General features: G+C 41.5%; 1 protein-coding gene across 1 annotated transcript in view; it reads right to left on the bottom strand.

Moving 5' to 3' along the window:
* The window catches only part of LOC135216817 (uncharacterized), a 47,026-nt gene extending 26,676 nt beyond the window's left edge, over positions 1-20,350 (bottom strand). Inside the window, exons 1-2 of the mRNA XM_064252315.1 lie at positions 19,709-20,350; positions 7,835-8,695 (exon numbers count right to left, since the gene is read on the bottom strand). Coding sequence (XP_064108385.1) covers positions 7,835-8,695; positions 19,709-20,329 — 1,482 coding nt within the window. The 5' untranslated portion in view covers positions 20,330-20,350. The remainder of the gene's footprint in view (positions 1-7,834; positions 8,696-19,708) is intronic.
* Between the last annotated feature and the right edge of the window lie 782 nt (positions 20,351-21,132).

Raw genomic sequence — 21,132 nt, 5'->3', positions numbered from 1 at the left:
ACTATAATCTGTTTGTCACGATGTCGGACGGAGAAGGTGAAATTCTGTTAAGGCATGAGCCCCACAGGAGAAAGTCAAATGCCTTCAAGAGACCAAGGTTCCTGAAGGCAAAACCTTCTCATAATAGTTGAATCTCAGTTAAGGAGAAACAACACTATATGCTGTAGAAGACGAAGGAGGACAGAGAAGCAACTTACTTCACAGTCGAATCGAAAGAAAGATTCTCAAGATTCTGAACCCGTGCTTACCAAGGACTGAAAAAGCTAACCTCTAAATCGATGCTGCCCCATGATAAGTCGTTAGCTATGAAAGCAGATCGTTTTTCAGCAAAGAAAAACTCCGGGAAGTACTGCCTGCAGAACTGTTTTTCACGGGCTGAATATAGAAAGCAGAACTGTCAGTCCGGGGTACAGGCGATGTCTTCCGATACATCTGTTAATTCGGGGTGAACAAAGAACTTGCACACCTAGGAACACGAGAAATTTTCTGCAGACAAACTCCGATGTCTGAAGAAAAAAAAAAAAAAAACAAAAAAACATTCCTCATAACTTAGTGTGAAGCAGCGGTGGACTATTACAGACTTCCGTTACAGGGCGGTAAACAGAAAAGAAAGAGTCCAATAAATATCTCTGTGAAAAAATACTAACAATGTCGAAGGTGATGAAACCGAGCGAAATAGCAGAAGATGGTCATTCATGCATGCAAGAATCCCCGTTAATCAGGGACCTAAGTCCGTGATTATTGGGCAGAGATACGGTTCGGCAGTACATCATTGCAGGAGAGAGAAACGTAACAGACCGCGTATCGCTGAGGGTCAGCTGGTACTGAGCTGCTATGGCAAAGACAACAGTCTCATACAACGTTAGCTCTCGCTGCCTCTTCATCCTAAGTTGCCAACTATTCCATTCCACGAAGGAATGGGTTCTGCTAGAACCATCGAGCAGAAAAAATATGCTCGGGCAATTATATTAAGAGAAACGGATTTCGGTAAATACAAAAGCTGATCCCTGAGAGGTTTGCAGTTCAATTAGGATACTCGTCGTCTCAGTCAGCATGATAGAGCTAACATATATGCGTCTGCACCTCGGACAAATCAACTGCTTAACAGAACATGTCGTGAGGGTAATATACATAGTTATATTAGCAGGTTTTTTTGTACAACGACTTCCATCTTACATTCTTTTCCTACGAAGAGAGAGAATAAGGATTGGAGATCTACCGTCTTCTTCTTCTCTAGTCAAGATAAAGAAGGAGAAGTTTTTCCAGAAGGAAAACACTTCAATGTGAACCGAGACCCGAAGGCGACAGTTCAAGCTTCTTATCTTATTAGGCAGAAGACTTCATGAATACTGTCCATGAGTCGCTTTGCTCAAGAGCCTCAGCGAGGTAGTGACCTATGACTGAGAGTTCTTGTGGATCTGTCAATGGGGACTAACCCACTTACATGACAAAGCCTTTTTTTTTTTTGGATCTTGTCAATGGGGGTCTTACCCACTTACATGACAGAACCTACCATGATCTTGGTCAATGGGGGCCAGCCCACCCCCTTACATGACAGAACATATAAAAAATTTGAGCATTACGAGGTTCCCAAACATTGTTAAAAAACATCAGGAATTCTCGTTTAGCTCACTGAGGACCATGGTTTCGCTTAAGTGTTAAGAGATTGTAAGAAACTCTAACACTGCGAATGCCAGAAATTCCTCAGAATCTAAAGCATTCGGCGAAACCCTACCGAATTTCGTCAGACGATCAGCAGTGGAGGTCATCTAGATTCCCGTAGAACTCGAGGAGGGGCAGGATCCTTCCTCAATGGACTGGGCTTACGCCAGGTTCCGAATAAGGGCGCCTACCAGGAAGTAAGGCAACTACTGAGAAGGGCGCTTGCTAGGCGTACAAGAGCCTGCAAGGAGGAGAGGAGAGCCTGATTGTAGAGGCAGGTTCTCGCTCATGAGGAGAGGGGCTTCTGTCCGAGAAGAGCGGTCGAAAGACGACGATCTTCGGTCTGGCCCTTGCCCTATGGGAGTTTCTTCAAGGCTGTGAGGCGCCTCGCGCCTGTAAGAAGCCTCGCGGATGGAAGGAGCAGTGCTGTTGGCGACTCGTGTCTGATCGGAACATCGAGGAAGGAAAACGCCTGTTTGTTGACTGGAGACTCTCGCCAGGCGTGGTGCTTTTGGCGGTCCTGGCTGGCACTTTTGCGTCTGGCAAGCGGGTATCCGCGCCTGGATGGAGCCTTGAGCCTGGTTGGCGCTTCGCGGCTGGAAAGCGGCTCGCGGCTGGCTGGAGGCTCGCGCCTAGTTGGCGTTTAGCGGCTGGAAAGCGGCTCGCGACTCGCGCCTATAGTGCCGTTCGCGCCTCGCTTGAGCTTCGTGATCGGAAGGAGACGAGGGCTCGGTCGCTAAACTGTTCCCGAGCCTTCCTTGTGTTCCGAAGAGGCGAGCGAGAAGCGGGAGGATCGAAGGAACTCCTCTGAGAACGAGGAGCTGTGGAGAGGAGCTTGGAGCATGGAACGTCCAGGACGAGAGGATCTCTTAACTGGAAGAAAAGTGTCCTTCTGTGAGGAGGATCCTTCATAAGTACTCTACCAGAGACAAGATATGCTCCTGCATGTTACGGAGAAATCTTCGTTGTAGAATCTCCGCTTCCTTGTCAGACGAAGGGGAAGGAGGTCTGGAGGACGAAGGGGACTCCAAGCCGAAAGCTGGCGAAAACAGGGCTCTCAGGCTCTCTTCCTATCCACAGGCAAACCTTCTGGGAAGCGCTCAGGGCTAGAATCCAAGGAGGGCGCTTTCATAGGCCGCGACTGCTCGGCCGAGCTCCAGCCGCGCTTGGGCGAAGCAGAATCGGATGACGAGAAGCAGTCTCTCACTAACCTTCCTGCGGCTGTCGACTTTCCTCCTCCACTGGGTCTGGGAGGTTGGAAGAGGTCGAGGCCTGGGAAGCGCTACGGAGCCAGTCAGACGCCCCCCTCCACAACCAAACCTGGGGACACTGAAATCACCTATTACCACCCTGTTTAACTGCGCTTACTTCAAAAGCTCGCATTTTGAGCTCCATCTTTGAAGGGCATCCTTCAAATCTGCTAATTCCATTTAGACAAATCTGCAGGTTCGTGTCCTGGAAAAGTGCTATAGTCCCACTAACTGGCTCGTTAGAACGAGACCTACTCAAGCTTTTCTAATGAAACTTCAGCAAGAAGGTTCTCTAATGAATTACATCAAAACGAAAGTTTCGTAATAATGACTGACATTCAGTAAATGTATACAGTCATTATTACAGTAAATGTATACCGAAAATGTATACATCCACTGTAATACAGCAAATTTACGCATACAGCAAACGTATACAGTCATTATTACAAAAGTTTCGTAATAATGACTGTCAATCAGTAAATGTAAACAGAATGATAATTGACTGATACAAAAGAGCTGTAGTTTCATGATAAACAAAAATCAAATCTACAGTGTAAGGATCTACCGAACTGCTCGTTCGGTAGTCTAACGATATAACATTCAATCACATAAACTAACTACAGTACTAGCGACTGACGCAAAAAAAGAAAAAAAAAAAAAAAAACATATAAATAGCGTATGCCAAGCCAAAGACCCAATACGTCACCAAAAGACGGCGAAAAGATCCACGGCAAGCGAAAAAACGAAATCCATCAGGAGGAACCAACAACAGGAGTTGTAGGAACCGGCGACAGAGAAAATCTGATTAGAAAAACGGGATGGTTCCTAGTCCTGCCACCAGCGGCAGGGCGGTAGATCACCTGACCTACCACGTAGCGTGTGCCGCGAAATTTGAATTTCTGTCAGGAACGACGGAGTCTAAAGCTAAGTATATATCTGACAGGAAAGTTCATGTACAAAATTTAAAAGTTCACTCATAACTAGAAAAAATGAGGAAGATAATAGTATCACAAGATAAGATAAGAGCACAGAGAAGAACTGCCAAACCAACTCTTCTTCATGAAAGTACAGGCAGCCCTCTGTTAACAGCGGCATCAGTTAACGGCTTTCGGTTTTATGGTGCTTGTCTAGCTACGCTGTTAACTGGATTTTCTGTGCCAATCTCTGCTTAGCAGCAACGTTTCTAGTTAACAGCAGCACTGATCTCTGGTCAATAGCGCTGATATTTGGTTAGCGGTGCTGTTAAGCAAGTTTTTAGTGCTGTTGTCGCCAATTTTTGGTTAGCAGCACTGGCTGGGAACGGAACCCCCGCTGTTAACAAGGGTTCTGCCTGTATAGTTAATAAATGTGAATCTATTTCATATATATATCTTAAATAACTGCTTTGTCATACGGAAAATTTGACAAGTTATGCTGGCCACTAAAAGTGTAAACTCACCTACATATAAGTGTACAAGCAGAAGGATATCTGTAGGCAATAGGGGAAAGAAATGTGAGTTCATGCATGACTGAGGTGAATTACATGCCATCAGTAAAGTTGGGGATAGGGATCACCATACAGATGATATGAAAAAGCGTCTGTATAGGTGTAGAAGTAGGCAATGAGCCTGTAAAGGTTTTTAGTAAAAGGACTGTACTTAGAAGTTTTTTCAGTAAAACCACTGTAGTCTCACTTTTCCTCTGGAGCCACCTCCATATTAATACTAAATACTGTAGCTTACTCATGAATAAAATAAAAACAATATTAATAATTATCACCCCCACAACGTTACCACATACAATTAACCCTCTTACGCCGAAGGGGTATAATAAAAAATTGTCTCCCGTATGGCTGGGGGGGGGGGGGGTCTCGGAGTGAGCGCGGTAGCGGAAATTTTTTTTTTTTTCTTTAAATCACAGCGTGCTTAGTTTTCAAGATTAAGAGTTCATTTTTGGCTCCTTTTTTTGCCATTGCCTGAAGTTTAGTATGCAACCATCAGAAATGAAAAAAAATATAATTATCAATATAAATAATGCGATATATGATAGCGCGAAAACAAAATTTCATATATAATTGTATTCAAATCGCGCTGTGAGCAAAACGGTTAAAGCTAACGAGTTCATTTTTTTCGTTGTATTGTACACTAAATTGTGATAATTTTGGGTATATAACACTTTGTAAAACGATCAAAGCAACACAGAGAAAATATTATCACAAAATGATGCATGAATTCGTAATGCGAGGACGTAAATATTTTTTTTCACAAATTCACCATAAATCTAAATATTGTTCTAGAGACTTCCAATTTGTTTCAAAATGAAGATAACAAATGATTGAATATTACTATATTGTAAGAGTTTTAGCTTAAAATTGCAGTTTTCGACCATTTCGGACGAGTTAAATTTGACCGAATGTCAAATTTTTTTTATATATTTGTTAAACATAGATATTCATCTCGTTTTTATTTGGTAAACGTGGAACCCCGAGCGTCAGGCAAACCGACACACAATCTCTCTCTCTCCTCAAAATCTCTCGTCTCTCTCATCTCTCTCTACTGCTCTCTCTCTCTCTCTCTCTCTCTCTCTCCAAGCGATCCCCCTCTCTCTCCACCTCTTTCTCTCCATTCTAACAGGTAATCAGAATGAGAGTCAAAGTTATATAAAAATAACCATTTATTTAACAATGGAAAGATAATAATCCAAGTCTCACAGACTAACTTAACTCAGTTGTCCCCTTTCGCCAGACACAATTCCCTCGCCAGAACCGTCTGTTTCAAAGACACGAGAAACACACTCGTAAGTACACATAAGTTTAAAGACAAAGCTAAAGATTAAACATTCTTACAATGAGTAATAAGCCATTCCTTTTGGCTAAAGTAATTCAACACTCACCCATTGCCAACCAGGATTCTCACTCACTGATAAAAAAACACTTTGGCACCGCCATCGTGGCTTTGTCTTCCTCCCTTGGATCTCTGTGAAAGTCTTCCCATAGACTTGGCTAAAGACGCCATTATTAAAGGAAGAGGCGCACACGCATATATGAATGCACACTTCGTTAACGCCCCATATTACTGGCTACAAACAGTTTCCCAAAGGCATTTTGAAAAGACCCATGAACTCACATAACTACAGGACGAACGTTGACCCGCCTTACTATGCAGTTTTCATATCACGCCACCCAGAAATCATTTATCAGCTTTTCTCGGGTCATTGCTTTGGCTCTGTTCTCCGCATTCCAACAAGGTCACAACGAACATATTAAATATATTATTAATTACAACCCCTGGGACTCACATATTTTTTTTATATGCAAATATTTCAAAAATGAGAAAAGCTACAACCTTCAATTATTTTTTTTTATTCTACATGAAATTGTGCACATTTTCATATATAAAACTCTATGAAACGCCTAATATGTAATGGAGCAAATATTACGAGAATGCGACGTACGCATTTCAGAGATTTGAGGCAGAGAATCAGCGCGCGGAGGGAAGGAAAGTTTTTTTTAAAAATTCACCATAAATCTAAATATTGTGCTAGAGACTTCAAATTTATTTCAAAATGAAGATAAATGACTGAATATTACTAGACTGTAAGTGTTTTAGCTTACAATTGCGTTTTTCGACTATTTTGGTAGAGTCAAAGTTGACCGAACATGGTTTTTTTTCTATTTATCGTGATTTATATGCAAATATTTCGAAAATGAGAAAAGCTACAACCTTCAATCATTATTTGATGTATTCTACATGAAACTGCGCACATTTTCATATATAAAACTTTATCTACCGGCTAATTTAAAATGGTGCAAACATTACGACAATCACACAAAAAATGTCTGATTTTTTTCGGAAGAGTTACCGCGCGGACGTAAGGAAATTTTTTTTTTATTTCATAAATTCACCATAAATCAAAATACTGTGCTAGAGACTTCCAATTTGTTGCAAAATGAAGGTAAATGATTGAATATTACTAGAATATAAGAGTTTTAGCTTACAATTGTGTTTTTCGACCATTTCAGTAGAGTCAAAGTTGACCGAAGGTTGAAATTTTGGCACTTATTGTTATTTATATGAAAATATTTCAAAACTGATAAAAGCTACAACCATGGGTTGTTTTTAGTTATATTGTGCATGAAATTGCGCACATTTCCATATATAAAACTTTATGTAACGGCTAATTTAAAATGGTGCAAACATTACGACAATCGCACGAAAAAATTTATCGGAAGAGTTACCACGCAGACGTGAGGAAAAAGTTTTTTTCGTAAATTCACCATAAATCGAAATATTGTGCTAGAGACTTCCAATTTGTTGCAAAATGAAGGTAAATGATTGAATATTACTAGAATATAAGAGTTTTACTTACAATTGCGTTTTTCGACCATTTCGGTAGAGTCAACGTTGACCGAAGGTTGAAATTTTGGCACTTATCGTTATTTATATGAAAATATTTCAAAACTGATAAAAGCTACAATCATGAGTATTTTTTGTTGTATTCTACATGAAATTGCACACATTTTCATATGTAATACTCCATGTAACGGCTACTTTAAAATGGTGCAAAAATTGTCAAAGTGATGAAATAATTTCTGAGATGTGTCACTGATACTTTTTAGCGCGATAAGAAAGAAATTCGTGCTTGCACACCTGCGTAACGATTGTAAACAAAACAACGCCTTGATCCGTGAGTTCCCAGCATCCCCCAAGGTGCGTGATTCAAAAGTTTTCGCCTGGTAGGTCTATAAGTATTTTTCAGCGAATTTTTAAAAAAACTTTTCTATGTCAACGTACGATACGTCCAATCCGCACCCGACAGACAATTTATCTCGACGTATAATACGTCCAATCGGCGTAAGAGGGTTAATATGGGTGAAGAGATTATGTACTATAATAAATGTTAACTGAACCCTGGAGAGAATGTAAATAAATAATGGCACTCACCTTGTAAAAATACTCAAGTGGCAACGGTAATAAAGGTAAAGATGTGGAGAGTTTCATAAAAAGCCCTCTACTCTGTTTTGTCATCATGGAATTACTCTTGACTATCACTTGCAGTGTCTCCACTACTGACAGCAATGTGTGAGAAGACACATCTGAACTCTTCAAGGTCACCAAGTTTATGAGCCATAAGGTTAAGTGTCTTTCGGCAATACGTCTCACCACAACCTTCTTTCGGTCTAGTTGTGATGATATTACTATCTGCCAAATTGTGAGTGTATGAGAAATATTTGCCAATGTCTGAATATCTCCGATTAGCTTTTTAAGCACATTTTCAAATTCATCATCTGTAGCTATGAGGATGAAGGAATTCAGACAGGATTGCAGTACCTGCTTTAAGTCACTGTTTTTCGACCAAAGATTCTCATTACACAAAATTACCCAATTAGCTCTGAAGAAATCCTGAGGCAGATAAGAACATAGTGAAGAATGATGCTCCCCCAGCTTTTGATAAAAATTTAAGGCATGCTCTACCAGATATCCATTATTGCCTAATACACACAATTCACAAAGCTTTAAACTATGGTCAAGAAGTTTCATACACTTTGGGGTTTTCTTTTTACTATGCTTAACTTCTGCAGTATTATGAATTTCAGTTTGACCTTCTTTTTCTGAATCTTGTTGAGAAGTGTGGTTTTGTATATCTCCAAAGTTCTTTGCTTCTTCTGATAAAATAATAGTATGCGCAATTAGGAGTGAAGCAGCAGTAGGTGGTTGAATAGTAGCCATGTCTGCTTTCTTCAAGAATTTCAGTATCCAAGATGATAAATGCTCATAGGCAGCTTCGCGGGACTCTTCGCCTTCCTGAAATAAATTTTTGTTTTTTTATTAGTATATGACACTAATATTTTGCAACATCAAATCATACCAATAAACACTAAGGCATTACACATGCATATAAAAATTATATTTTAATGATAAAATAAGGTTTCACATATACTTACCAAACAATTACATTAGCTGTACCCTTTCTATCTGGTAGCCGAAAATTCAAATTCCTGGTGGCGGTAGCAGCGCTGCCATTGTTTGTGTAGGTGATACAGATCCCCCAGCCACTTTCGGGAATACCTGGTACTGCTGAGCTTTTAGACTTCAATTCGTTGAGCCGCAACGTCCATCTGTGGGGAGGAGGAGGGCTCTGATTATGTAATTGTTTGGGAAGTATATGTGAAACCTTATTTTATCATTAAAATATCATTTTTCACATAAGTGACTTAACAAAACAATTACATTAGCTGACTCCACATACCTGAAAGTGGGTATATGGACAGCTTTATGAACAAAAACAACAGTCATGTGCTCACATTATATATAATGTATGCAGGTGGCCTTACCTTGTGAAAGAGCAGCTACAGGTAGATACTGCCTCTGGTCGGCGCTCTCATCACATGTAGGAGACGTGGCAGCAAAGGCCAGGGTCGTCCCTACTAATGGTGGGATTTTTGCAATCATGGAAGTTCACCGATGATTGACAAAAACAACAATAATTTGCCCTTGCCCTGGGCAAAAAGACCAGATAAAAAACCATACAAAACCATACCTACACTAAAAAACCATATGGTCCTTAACAGATAAATAAGAACTGGGTGGGTAATTCGGTACATGTACCCCCAGGCTTACCCACAAACTCAAAAAAACCTCAATTCAAGGCGAGGAGATAGTAGAGGGAAAAAAACTGAGTCCCCCTATGCTTCCTCTCCCAACCCAACATTCCATTCCCGCTACTGACACAGTTCCCAATTTAAAGCAGTTTTCATAAGTAGTTTTTTCTGCCTCCTTCAAATAGTGCGATGCAGACACCCGATTTCAACCTCCAGAACATAGCTTGCATAATGGAGGATAGAGACATATTCTGTCTGAAAGCCATGACGTTGCTACTGCACGAATCTCATGCGTCTTCACTTTCAGCACCCTAAGAGCATGTTCTGAGTTTGGGCATGCGCTTCTCGGATCAAACTCCTCAGGAAAAAGGACATTGCATTCTTTGAAGAGGCCGAGACAGGTCTTTCACCGAGCACCAGAGTCGGCTCGACTCTCCTCTCACAGTTTCTGTCCTAGTCAGGTAGTGTCTGATGGCTCTGACCGGATCCTCATTTTTAGCAAGAAAACATAAGAGCAAACTGCATTGCCCTGGGCAAAACCCACTTCCTTACTCATCGCCTGCAACTCGCTTACTCTTCCCGCTGTGGCTAAGGCGACTAGGAATAGTGTCTTCCTAGTTATGTCCCTCAAGGTTGCAGAATTCAACAGTTCGAATAGGGGGCCATTGAGCCACCTTAAAACTACATCCAAGTTCCATTCCACTTCTTCAGGCTTGAAAATCTTGGAGGAACTAAAGGATCTGATCAGGTCACTGATGTCCTGATTTGACGAAATGTCGAGGCCTCTATGCTTGAAAACCGATGAAAGCATGGCCCTATATCCTTTAATAGTATAGAAGTGGCCAACTTCTTGGTGTCCCTCAGAAATAATAAAAATTCCGCAATTTCTGTTATAGATGTCATGTCTCAGAAGAAGAGATGCTACGTTGTTTGCACCATGACCTAAAGACTCCACTTGGACTAGTAGAGCTTGGCAGAAGAGCTTCTTCTGCAGCTAGCAAATAGCTCTGACGCCCTTCGCGAAAACCCTTTTGCTCTAACCAGGTTTCCTGACAGTCATAATCCTCTCAGGGCCAGAGCGGACAACCCTTGGTGATATTCGGTTGAAATGGGTTGTCTGAGAAGCGATGGATTTTATTGGGGGGGGGAAGGTAGTCTGGGAAAATCCACCAGCAGATTGAGAAGGTCTGGGAACCACTCTTTCCTGGGCCAGAATGGCGTTACTAGGGTCATTGTCACATTCTGGTGTGATTGAAGCTTGTTTAAGACCTCTCTTATCATCCCGAAGGAAGGAAAAGCGTAAACGTCCAGTCCTGTCCAATCTAGCAGCATCGCATCTGTTCTCCATGCTAGTGGTTCTGGAATCGGAGAACAGAAAATGGGAAGGCGATTGTTTCCTCGAGTGGCGAACAGATCTATCGATGGTCCTCCCAAAGCTTCCAGAGGTCCTGACACACTCTCTCGTTCAGAGTCATTCTTGTTGGTAACATCTGATTTACCCGACTCAGTTCGTCTGCAAGTACGTCATTCTCCCTTGCACGAATCTTGGAAAAAGGGTGATCCTCTTCTCGTTCGTCCAGGTGAGGAGATCTTCGGCTAACTTGTTGAGAGAGAACAAGTGGGTCCCTCCCTGCTTCCGTACACATGACAACGCTGTGGTGTTGTATGAGTAGACCACTAAGTTTCTTTCCCCCTTCCGGCGTGACTAAGTGGGCGAACGCTTGCAGCCCTAATAGGATGGCCATTCAATTTCCTTCCCATTGATGTTGCCAAGGTCTTTTCTCGTTCTGTCCACAGACCTGACACTCTCTTGTCTCCTAGGAGGGCTCCCCATCCACTGTCCTGAGGCGTCTGAGAACCTGCAGGTCAGGTTTGACACGAACTAAGGAGATTCTTCTTTGTAATCTTTCCCTCAAATGCCACCAAACGAAGATCCATCTTTATCTCTTCCATCGGGGGAAAACTAGTGGGGAAAACTATGAGTCCGACTGTGTCTTCCGAGACAATTTGCTTTCAGGAAGAACTGAAGTGGCCTCATGTGTATGTGTCCTAACCTGACAAAACTCCACTGAAGCCAGGGTCCCGAGTAGGCTCATACATTTGAGCGCTGAGCAGGACGGGCGAACCAGAAACTGCTGGACTGTCGACAGGCAGGACTCTTATCCTCTTCGGAGAGAGAAATACCCGAAAAGCTAGAGAGTCTAGTATCATCCCTAAATAGAGAATCCTCTGAGTTGGAATCAATTGGGACTTTTCCGTGTTTACTACGATAACCAATTGTTGTGTCAAAGTAAGTGTCTTCTGCAAGTCCTTCACACACACTGACAACTGGATCTGGCTCTCAGGAGCCAGTCGTCTAAGTAAAAAGCTGTGTTGATCCCCATCAAATGCAGCCACTTTCCCAGAGGAGCGAATCCCGAGTAAATACTTGAGGGCGGTTGACAGACCGAAAGCAGAGGGCTCTGAACTGGAAGACACTCTTCTTGAAGACGAATCTCAGGAACTTCCTGGAGTTCTGATGGATGGGGACATGGAAGTATGCATCCTTCATGTTGAGAGATACCATCCAGTCGCCCGATTGGATGGGCTGACAGTACTGATCGACTGGTTTTCCATTCGGATTTCGTCTTCCGGACGAAGAGGTTCAGAGCGCTTACGTCCAACACAGGTCTCCATCCCCCTGATGCCTTGGGGACTACGAAGAGCCTGTTGTAAAACCCTGGGGAGTTCGTGTCTGTTACCTCCTCTATGGCCTCTTTGTTGATGAGCTCTTCTACTTCTTTGGCTAAAGCCAAAGCTCTGTTGATCCTGTCGAGTATGCTGTCAAACAGACAGGTCTGTATTGGACAGTGGTGGATCCTTTGTGTAAAAAGGGATCAACTATCCACCTCTCGAAGCACCTGAATTACCCACTGATGTTTGCGCAGCTGTCAAACACCCTCAGTCAGTCTGGCCAATCCATTCAGGATCTCTCTAACAGAGTTAGAGAGAATGAGGACCGTGTTGCTGGGCTTCTCAGGTTCCTCAGCCAATCTCCCCCACCCCCGTAGCAGGTACTGGCATTCCTGCAGTTACCTCCATACGAATCCCTACCAGCCTTCTCCATGGATAACCCATGGAGAGTGGCCGCTTATGCTCCATTCAAGGACGGCATGATCTCTGTCCCGGAGTGTGGAACTCGAAGAATTGAGGACTTCGAGTTTTATCCGCCTGGATTGACTCAGCCTTTCATTGGGTATGCTAGGCTGACTGTGGCTGCTCTCACTGGAGAGGACAAGATTTGTTTCCCGAGAGAACGTGCTGTATAGTAGGGAGCAACGCACGAGCGGGAATGGGTTCACTGCCTAGAGGATTGGGAGTGTACCAACACTAAGCTCCAGGCTTCAAGAGTCCTTTCACTATTTTCGCGACGGAGGAGGAGGCTTCTCTTCCGTTCGCTACCAAATAGTGGAAGCGACTCTTCAGGCAGTCCTCAAGGATGAGCCCATGCCACAGCTGAGGGAAGCTGAGTCTACTTCTCCGCTCTTCCCAGCCTTTGGAGAATTGTGGGAGAACTTGCCTGCCACGTTCACGATTGGTAAGCTTAAGCCAGACTGCGCAATGGACCAGTTTTGGCGAGAAGCTTCCAAGTCTGTCCTGATACTCTGATTCAGGCTGAGGTCCGATGCTCGAACTAGATTTGGGAGGTCCCTTAACTCCCTAATCATCACAGAAATGGCTGCCCTGTCTTATGGCACAGAACTGCTATTCAAGATTCTGGCCAGTCTCAGCTCCAGACAGTACAGACGGATGCTTTCGACTTCTTCCAAGCTAGGAGGAACTGCTGAAAGCACGTTCTGCAGGAGGCCACTATCAGGCACGAGCCTAATAGACTCCTGGCTTCCAGCATGTGGGGTGCGGACCTCTTCCCAGAGTCCGCTGTGAACGAGGTGCACCACGAGGCTGCTAGGCTCAACCAGAGCCTTAGGGCTAGGTGGGGCATCTCTTCCAAGAGGAAGCAAGAGACCGCCCCTGCTGCTGGTAAGAAACTTAAGAAGTCTGGCAGAAGGTTCCAGCCTTACCAGAAGCAACAGCAGACAACAGCAGTTTGTTCAGGCCGTCCTCCAGTTACCCAACAGGGACAGCCATCGACTTCAAAACAGGCTCAACCCATCCTCCATGCGTCCCCCTCAGTCTCCAAACCGTCAACCTCCTACGCAGTCTCGCCGGCCTTCAATTCTATGTATGAAAGCCAGGCTTACCCAGCCTTTAATAGGTTTTCTAGGGGTAGCAGGGCGAGGGGCCACTTTCGCCAGCGTGGCACAAGGAGAGCTGCAAGAGGAAGACAATTCAGAGGAGGGCGCGGAGGTCAACCCGCCCAACAACAGTGAGGCTCCCCAGGTAGGAGGGAGGCTGTTCCTCTTCCGTCACAGGTGGGGGTTCAGCAAATGGGCACAGAGGATCGTGTCCAAAGGATTGGGTTGGAGTTGGATCAAAGATCCCCTCCAATCAAATCATTTTATCAGGAACCATCAAAGGAATGACAGATTATGCGGAGGAACTCCTTCAGAAAGGAGCTATTGCGAGAGTCAAGCATCTAAAATTTCAAGGTCGCTTATTCAGCGTGCCGAGAAAGGCTCAACAAAAAGAAGGGTAATCTTAGACTTGTCAAAGCTAAACTCTTTCATTCGTTGCGACAAGTTCAAAATGCTTACCATCTCGCAGGTACGGACCTTACTTCCCCGTGGGGCCGTCACATCCTCCATCGATCTTTGCAGACGCATACTATCATATCCCTATGCCAGGCATTCCGTCCTTCCTAGGCTCAACTAGGAAATCAGACGTTCTCATTCAAAGTGATGCCCTTCGGTCTGAATGTAGCCCCCAGGGTATTCACGAAAATAGCAGAAGGGTAGTCAAACAGTTGAGAACTCAAGGGATAATGGTAGCAGCATACCTCAACGATTGGTTGATCTGGGCACCAACGGTCGAGGAATGTCTCAAAGCCACAAAAAAGGTAGTTCAATTTCTGGAACATCTGGGGTTCCAGATAAACAAAACAAAATCCAGACTTACTCCAGAGTCCTCGTTTTCATGGCTAGGAATCCAATGGGATTTGTCTTCCCACAATCTGTCAATTCCGGTGGCCAAAAGGAAAGAAATAGCCAAGTCTGTGAAACAATTTCTCAAATGCAAACAAACATCAAGGAGAAACCAGGAAAGAATCCTAGGTTCCCTTCAGTTTGCTTCAGTAACAGATATCCTCCTGAAAGCAAGGCTGAAAGATATAAATCGAGTTTGGCGATCGAGAGCAAACGCCAAATCTCGAGACAAGTTGTCAATAATTCCACAGATCCTTCGCAATCAGCTACGTCCATGGACAAAAGTGAAGAACCTTGCCAAATAAGTACCCCTTCAATATCCCCTTCCAGTGTTAACCATTCACACGGATGCCTCCCTGTTCGGATGGGGGGGATATTCTCAATTCAAGCAAGTTCAGGGGACTTGGTCAGCTCAGTTCCGCCAGCTTCACATAAACGTCCTGGAAGCAATGGCAGTATTTCTTACCCTGAAGAGACTCCTTCCCCGAAGAAGTCTCATCTAAGACTATGTTTTTGGACAGTGCAGTGTAGTACATTGCATCAACAGAGGAGGGTCCAAATCCAAACACGTAAATCATGTCATGATAGCTATCTTTGCGCTAGCAGGCAAGCACAGATGGCATCTGTCCGCCATCACCTGGCGGGGTAAGAAATGTGATAGCAGACGCTTTGTCCCGGTCAGTCCCTCTGGAATCAGAATGGTCCCTGGACGACGGGTCATTCCAGTGGATATGCCGGAGGGTCCCAGGTCTCCAAGTAGATCTCTTCGCCTCACAAGCGAACCACAAGCTTCCTTGCTATGTGGCCCCCAACCTGGACCCTCTGGCTTATGCCACGGACGCCCTGTCGTTAGATTGGAAATCAATGGAGAAAAATTTATTTTTTCCTGTCCAGTGATCTTCTTTTGAAAGTCTTGAGCAAGCTGAGGAATTTCAAGGGACTAGTAGCTCTGATTGCTCCAGACTGGCCAAAAAGCAACTGGTATCCTCTGCTTCTGGAATTGGGTCTCCGACCTCAATGGATTCCCAATCCCAAGCTGTCGCAATCAGTACAAATGAGGACTGTGTTCGCTTCCTCAGGAATTCTTCAGACCCTAACTTTATGGACTTCATGAAGTTTGCGGCTAACAAAGATGCTAACATTGATCCGCAAAACATCCTCTTCCTAGAATCAGATAAAAGAGAGTCAACTATTAGACAATATGACTCAGCTGTTAAGAAATTAGCATCCTTCCTGAAAGAATCAAACACTACAACCATGACAGTTACTTAGCTATATCCTTTTTCAGGTCCTTGTTTGAAAAAGGCTTAGCAGCTAGCACTATTACTACTCATAAATCGGCTTTGAAGAAAATCTTTCAGTTGGGTTTCCAGATAGACCTAACAGAATCTTACTTTACGTCTATTCCCAAAGCCTGTGCTAGACTTAGACCTTCTCAAAGGCCTACTGCAGTTTCATGGTTCTTAAATGATGTCCTCAAACTAGCCTCAGATACTGACAACTCGTCTTGTAACCATTCATAATGCTTCTTAGAAAGCGTTATTCTTATTAAGCCTGGCTTCAGGAGCCAGAATTTCAGAACTGTCGGCTCTATCCAGAGATGCGGGTCATGTGGAATTCCTCCCCTCAGGAGAAGTTCTACTTGCGCCGGATCGTAGTTTTTTGGCTAAAAATGAGGATCCCCTTGCAAGGTGGGCTCCTTGGAAAGTCATCCCACTTCCGCAAGATCCTTCTCTCTGCCCAGTATCAACTTTAAGAGCCTTTCTATCTCGTACATCCTCAAGATCCTCAGGTTCTCTCTTTATGAGAGAAAAAGGTGGTACTTTATCAGTAAAAGGAATTAGACAACAGATCCTTTACTTCATTAAACAAGCCAATCCTGATTCATTTCCAAAAGCACATGACATCAGAGGAGTAGCCACCTCAATTAATTACTTCCAACATATGAACTTTGAGGATCTTAAAAAGTATACTGGATGGAAATCACCGACAGTCTTTAAACGTCATTACCTAAAGTCCTTGGAATCTTTAAAATTTTCTGCAGTAGCAGCGGGAAACATTGTTTCTCCTGATACTGTATAGTAGTCGTAGTATAGATCCAGGTCTCCTTTCTACCTACCTCGTCCAACATGCCTCACCCTATTGCCATGCTACTCGGATACTCTAGCCTTAGCCGCTAGAATCATATTGGTGGATTGTCCCTTATTTTTTTGCTAGGGACATCCACACTATGTACTTATATTGTACTTCAGTGTTTCTACCCTTATTTTTATGCTAGGGTAGAACACAATTGTGGTTTGTATATTATGTAAATGTCCTTAATTAAATGAATCAAATTTTGTTATTTTGCCATTACATTACTGGGTATTACTATGTTTAATATAAGTTCATTTTAAGTACTTTATATTGATTGCTTTCTTTACCATGTCATTGTTTTAGGATAAGTTAGCTTTAAGTACTTTGTTTGTATACTGTAATGTCCCTGATTCATTATTATATATCTCTTTTTTACAACTGATTTTCATTTGTCCTTTTTCCCATCTTGTCCGTTTCTCTGGTACACTTTCATAGGCCGACACGAGCTGAGCCCAGAAAAGGGATTTTGACGTAGGAAAAATCTATTTCTGGGTGATTGGCTCGTGTCGCCCTATGAAACCCACCCTGTCTTCTTTTACCCACCCCTGCAGGACAAGATGTTCATAGATTAAGGATGACCACTAGGGGCGCTGCTGTCCGTGGCATCAGTAGTAAGTACTAGTAGTAGCGGCCGCATCACCCTTTCGTATCAGCTCTCTCTGGTGGGGATTTTATGTTGGAAGGTCTAAATGGTGAATGACTCGTGGTAGTGATCCCACTCGCCTATATTCTCATACCGACACTTCTTTTATAGAGTGAGCGATCAGTTTTACTGACATTTTCTTAATTTTGTTTTTGCTCTGGAATTTTAGATTAATTTTGCCTAGAAAGAATGATATTAAGGCTAACTTTCATAGGGCGACACGAGCCAATCACCCAGAAATAGAATTTTTCCTACGTCAAAATCCCTTTTCTCACCCTGTTATAGCACCTACAGCTACAGTGCTCAGAAATTATATTGAAATGTTAAGGTCAATACTCAAGACTTATGTGACTTTACCATGGCCAATTTTTTGTTTGGGTTTTTGGAACTTTTCAATTAAAAGTTAGACCATTTCATCACCAGTAAATTTCTTTTGTATGCTCCTTCAAGGATGAACAGCCGCTACTCTATCATAAAACTGTTCTCAAAAAGGAAAAACCAATTTCTTTGGTAGCCTCGATGCAAGTCCGAAAACCCACCTGCTTTCCCTGATGAAAAGGCATGGGAATTTGGGAAAAGTGTTTTTCTTTCACAGACCTATAAATAGGTCTGTGAAAGAAAAACACTATTACCAAATGAGAGTAATTATGCTAACAGTAACCAAGACTAAGAATAATTAACCCTTATGGATGGATACCCTCAGATGAGTAGCAGTATTATGCGCCATCAATCTGAAGGCACCTTTTAGATTAGCCAGATCAAGGAAGCAGGCAGCTCATGAGTTAGTTGTGATCTTGACTTCCAGGGAGCATGTACTGCCTCTCTCTCACATGAAGTCATTTTATAAATTTACTCAGTAATATATTACCCAAAGATTGATGTGTTGGTTTTAGTTCTTATCTTTTATAACAGTATGTCAGTTACAATTGTAATTTTGCAATGAAAATTGTAAAGAAATATTAGTAAAGACATGTATAATCCCAAAAGTTACTGCATCTTCATCTCTGAAATTATGTAAATATTATACAACAAATATACTCCGAATCTGTTAGTGATTTTAGTTTCTTATCTGTTTTGAAATTGTATGAACTGTAATTATAAAATTTTACAAACAAATTATAAATAAAATTTGCAATTTTACCCACAACAAAATAAAAATTATTTCATTACAAAAAAAATGTTGTATACTAACTTGGTAAAATTTATTATTTTCTCATAAAAACGGCCCCACAAGGGGTTGTAAATATAGTGATCTTCAACTTCTTGCAGAAGGTAGGAAAAACTTGTCAGAATTTTCTTCTTACACCTTTGTGCATTTGCATATCTTCCTCTTTCCATGAATATGTTTTTTTCTTAAACTGGCCAACCTCAAAGTTTCCCCTGCCCTGGGGTGCTGCATATTGACTTTTTAGCCAGACTCTTAAGGGTTAATGTAATTATCATCCCAATGTCCAAATAAATGACACTAACTGACAGTACAAAAGCACATGGCAAAAAAAACCCTGCCGATCACAATGCTATAAAGAAAGCTGAGATGGTTCTGAACTCAACAGAAATGAATTTAACAATTAAAAAAACTACAACACTATGTCATAACTCATAAACAATCAGAGAAAAATGGCTACTCCAAACTACTGGTGAAACCATGAACCGAACAGTTGTTCAAAGCGGAAAACACTAGATATAGTACTTGCATGTGAAGATGAAGTAGGGTACTTGACAATCTGTCTATGTACCTTTCCAGGAAAATAACTTTTTTAATTAAGAAAAAGGTAAATTAATCACTGACCATTACAGCAGGGAGACTAGTAACAAGACAACTTTCAATAGTACACAGAATGATGACAACTGGGATGAAAATGAGCGTAAAAATCACAAATCTATAAAAAAAGACTGAATGTGTTTGGAACATCAGAAACACAAAGCATGACCAGTTACACCTAGTATATACCCAATGAGAAAAGTGTAAAATGGGACTCTTCTTGAGTTGTGTTTTACAGATTATGGTGTCACACAATTAGGCTATAATAAATAATTTGTTTGTGTTGAAACAATAAATTACCACTGCTGAATCAAACTATGAAAAAATTTTATGGCCATTTGGCTATAATAGGTAAAATCTGATCTCTGACATGTCCTTTTAGATAAATTATATCTTTCTCACTATTTCTATGAGAAAAATACCAACTGTCATGGTAATGTGTAACTTTTTATGTCTTGACACAGAAATAAAGAAGGTAAACATCATAAAATGAAATTTGAAACATGTATTACTATCCAAACACTATTTTTTCATAAATTACGTACACACATTCATGCATAACAACAGAATACAACAAATGTTAGGTCAACGTACCTCAGCCACTTTAGTCTCAGCTTTTTTCAATTTCTTATACTTCCTAGACCTGGGTAGTATCGTGAATTTTGGTTTAATCTTCTTCTGGCAAACCCACAGCAATAAAACAGCAACATGTAAACGTGTCTCCTTATCACAAGGAAGTTCTTCTGAAGTAGTAATATAATCTGATAAGTTCTGCATTAAATTCTTTGTCCTTCGGGATTCTGAGCTATCTACAATATATCTAATTAAAAGATCAACTTCATGAGATATCAGTGTGTCTAAACTTTGAGGTGTATTTGGTGTTATCTCATCCTTCAACCAAAAAATCCGATACATGCTCAGCTGGTTCTTGAAACAAAGGAATTGTCTTAGATGAATGAACACAAAGCGGCATTGTTTAGTCTTCAGGAATAGCCATTTAAGCAATTGATCAATGTCAATCATATTTAGCACATTAATAGATTTCTGATTCCTTAACAGAGATGTAGTTGTTACCAGGATTTCCAATTTCTCCTGAGTACAGTTGTATTCATCATTCACAACAGTACTCAACAGCAAAAACATAACCACATTTTTATTATGCTGACTAAGGTAAGTAAATGGAAGTCTCCTCAATAATTTCTTTAACAAGACCATATCTTTCACACATCCTAATGATTCCTCGATTTCTTTTTGTTTTTTTCAATTAATTTACTGAATAACTGCCCCACAATCTTTTATGCACATCAGCAGTGGTTTCCTTTAATTTCACTGGAAGTAGCGACAAATCACATAAAGCACCTTTTGTATCAGAAAGTTTAGTAATCAGTTGTAAAGCATGATTTTCCTTGTGTAATACTTCCAAATCTGTTTCTGAAAACTTTCGTTTTCTTGAGTTCCAAGAAGAAACAATGCAGCTGCATATACACGACAGGATGTGGGGATGCAGCCTATAAGCTTCCAGAAAGTGTACACTATTTATATATTCTTTCCAATACTCCTTTTCTTCTTTAAATCCAGTTACGAGGTACCTGTAAAATATAATTACATTTTATCATGAGTGAGGTCTCAAAATAGAGATAGTATTTCAAATCACTAGTAGAGTAAATCTGACTGAACCTAGATCATTGTTAAAGGACAAAATATAAACAACAAACATTTCTTGAAAGATAAGTTCCATCATTTGGTTAATATCAATAATTTGTAAAATTTCTTATGCCTGTACTAATCTCATATAGAGTTGTATATCTGAATTATAAATTTTTATCTATTTAATAAGATATCCTGAAGGTATCCTGAAGACTTACAATATACTTGAGAGCAGAATAGTGGTAGTTTACATATTATATATAAAGATTTTTTTTTTTTAATAATCTGTATAGTATTTTGTTGTATAAAACAAGTTTATATTCACTTAATACTTCTATATTACAGGTACTACAAGCATCTGAGGGCTGCAA

Source organism: Macrobrachium nipponense, chromosome 6, assembly GCF_015104395.2.
Source record: "Macrobrachium nipponense isolate FS-2020 chromosome 6, ASM1510439v2, whole genome shotgun sequence".
NCBI lineage: Eukaryota > Metazoa > Arthropoda > Malacostraca > Decapoda > Palaemonidae > Macrobrachium > Macrobrachium nipponense.
Note: the sequence above shows the minus strand (reverse complement) of the source record. Positions and strands in the feature narration are given on the sequence as shown.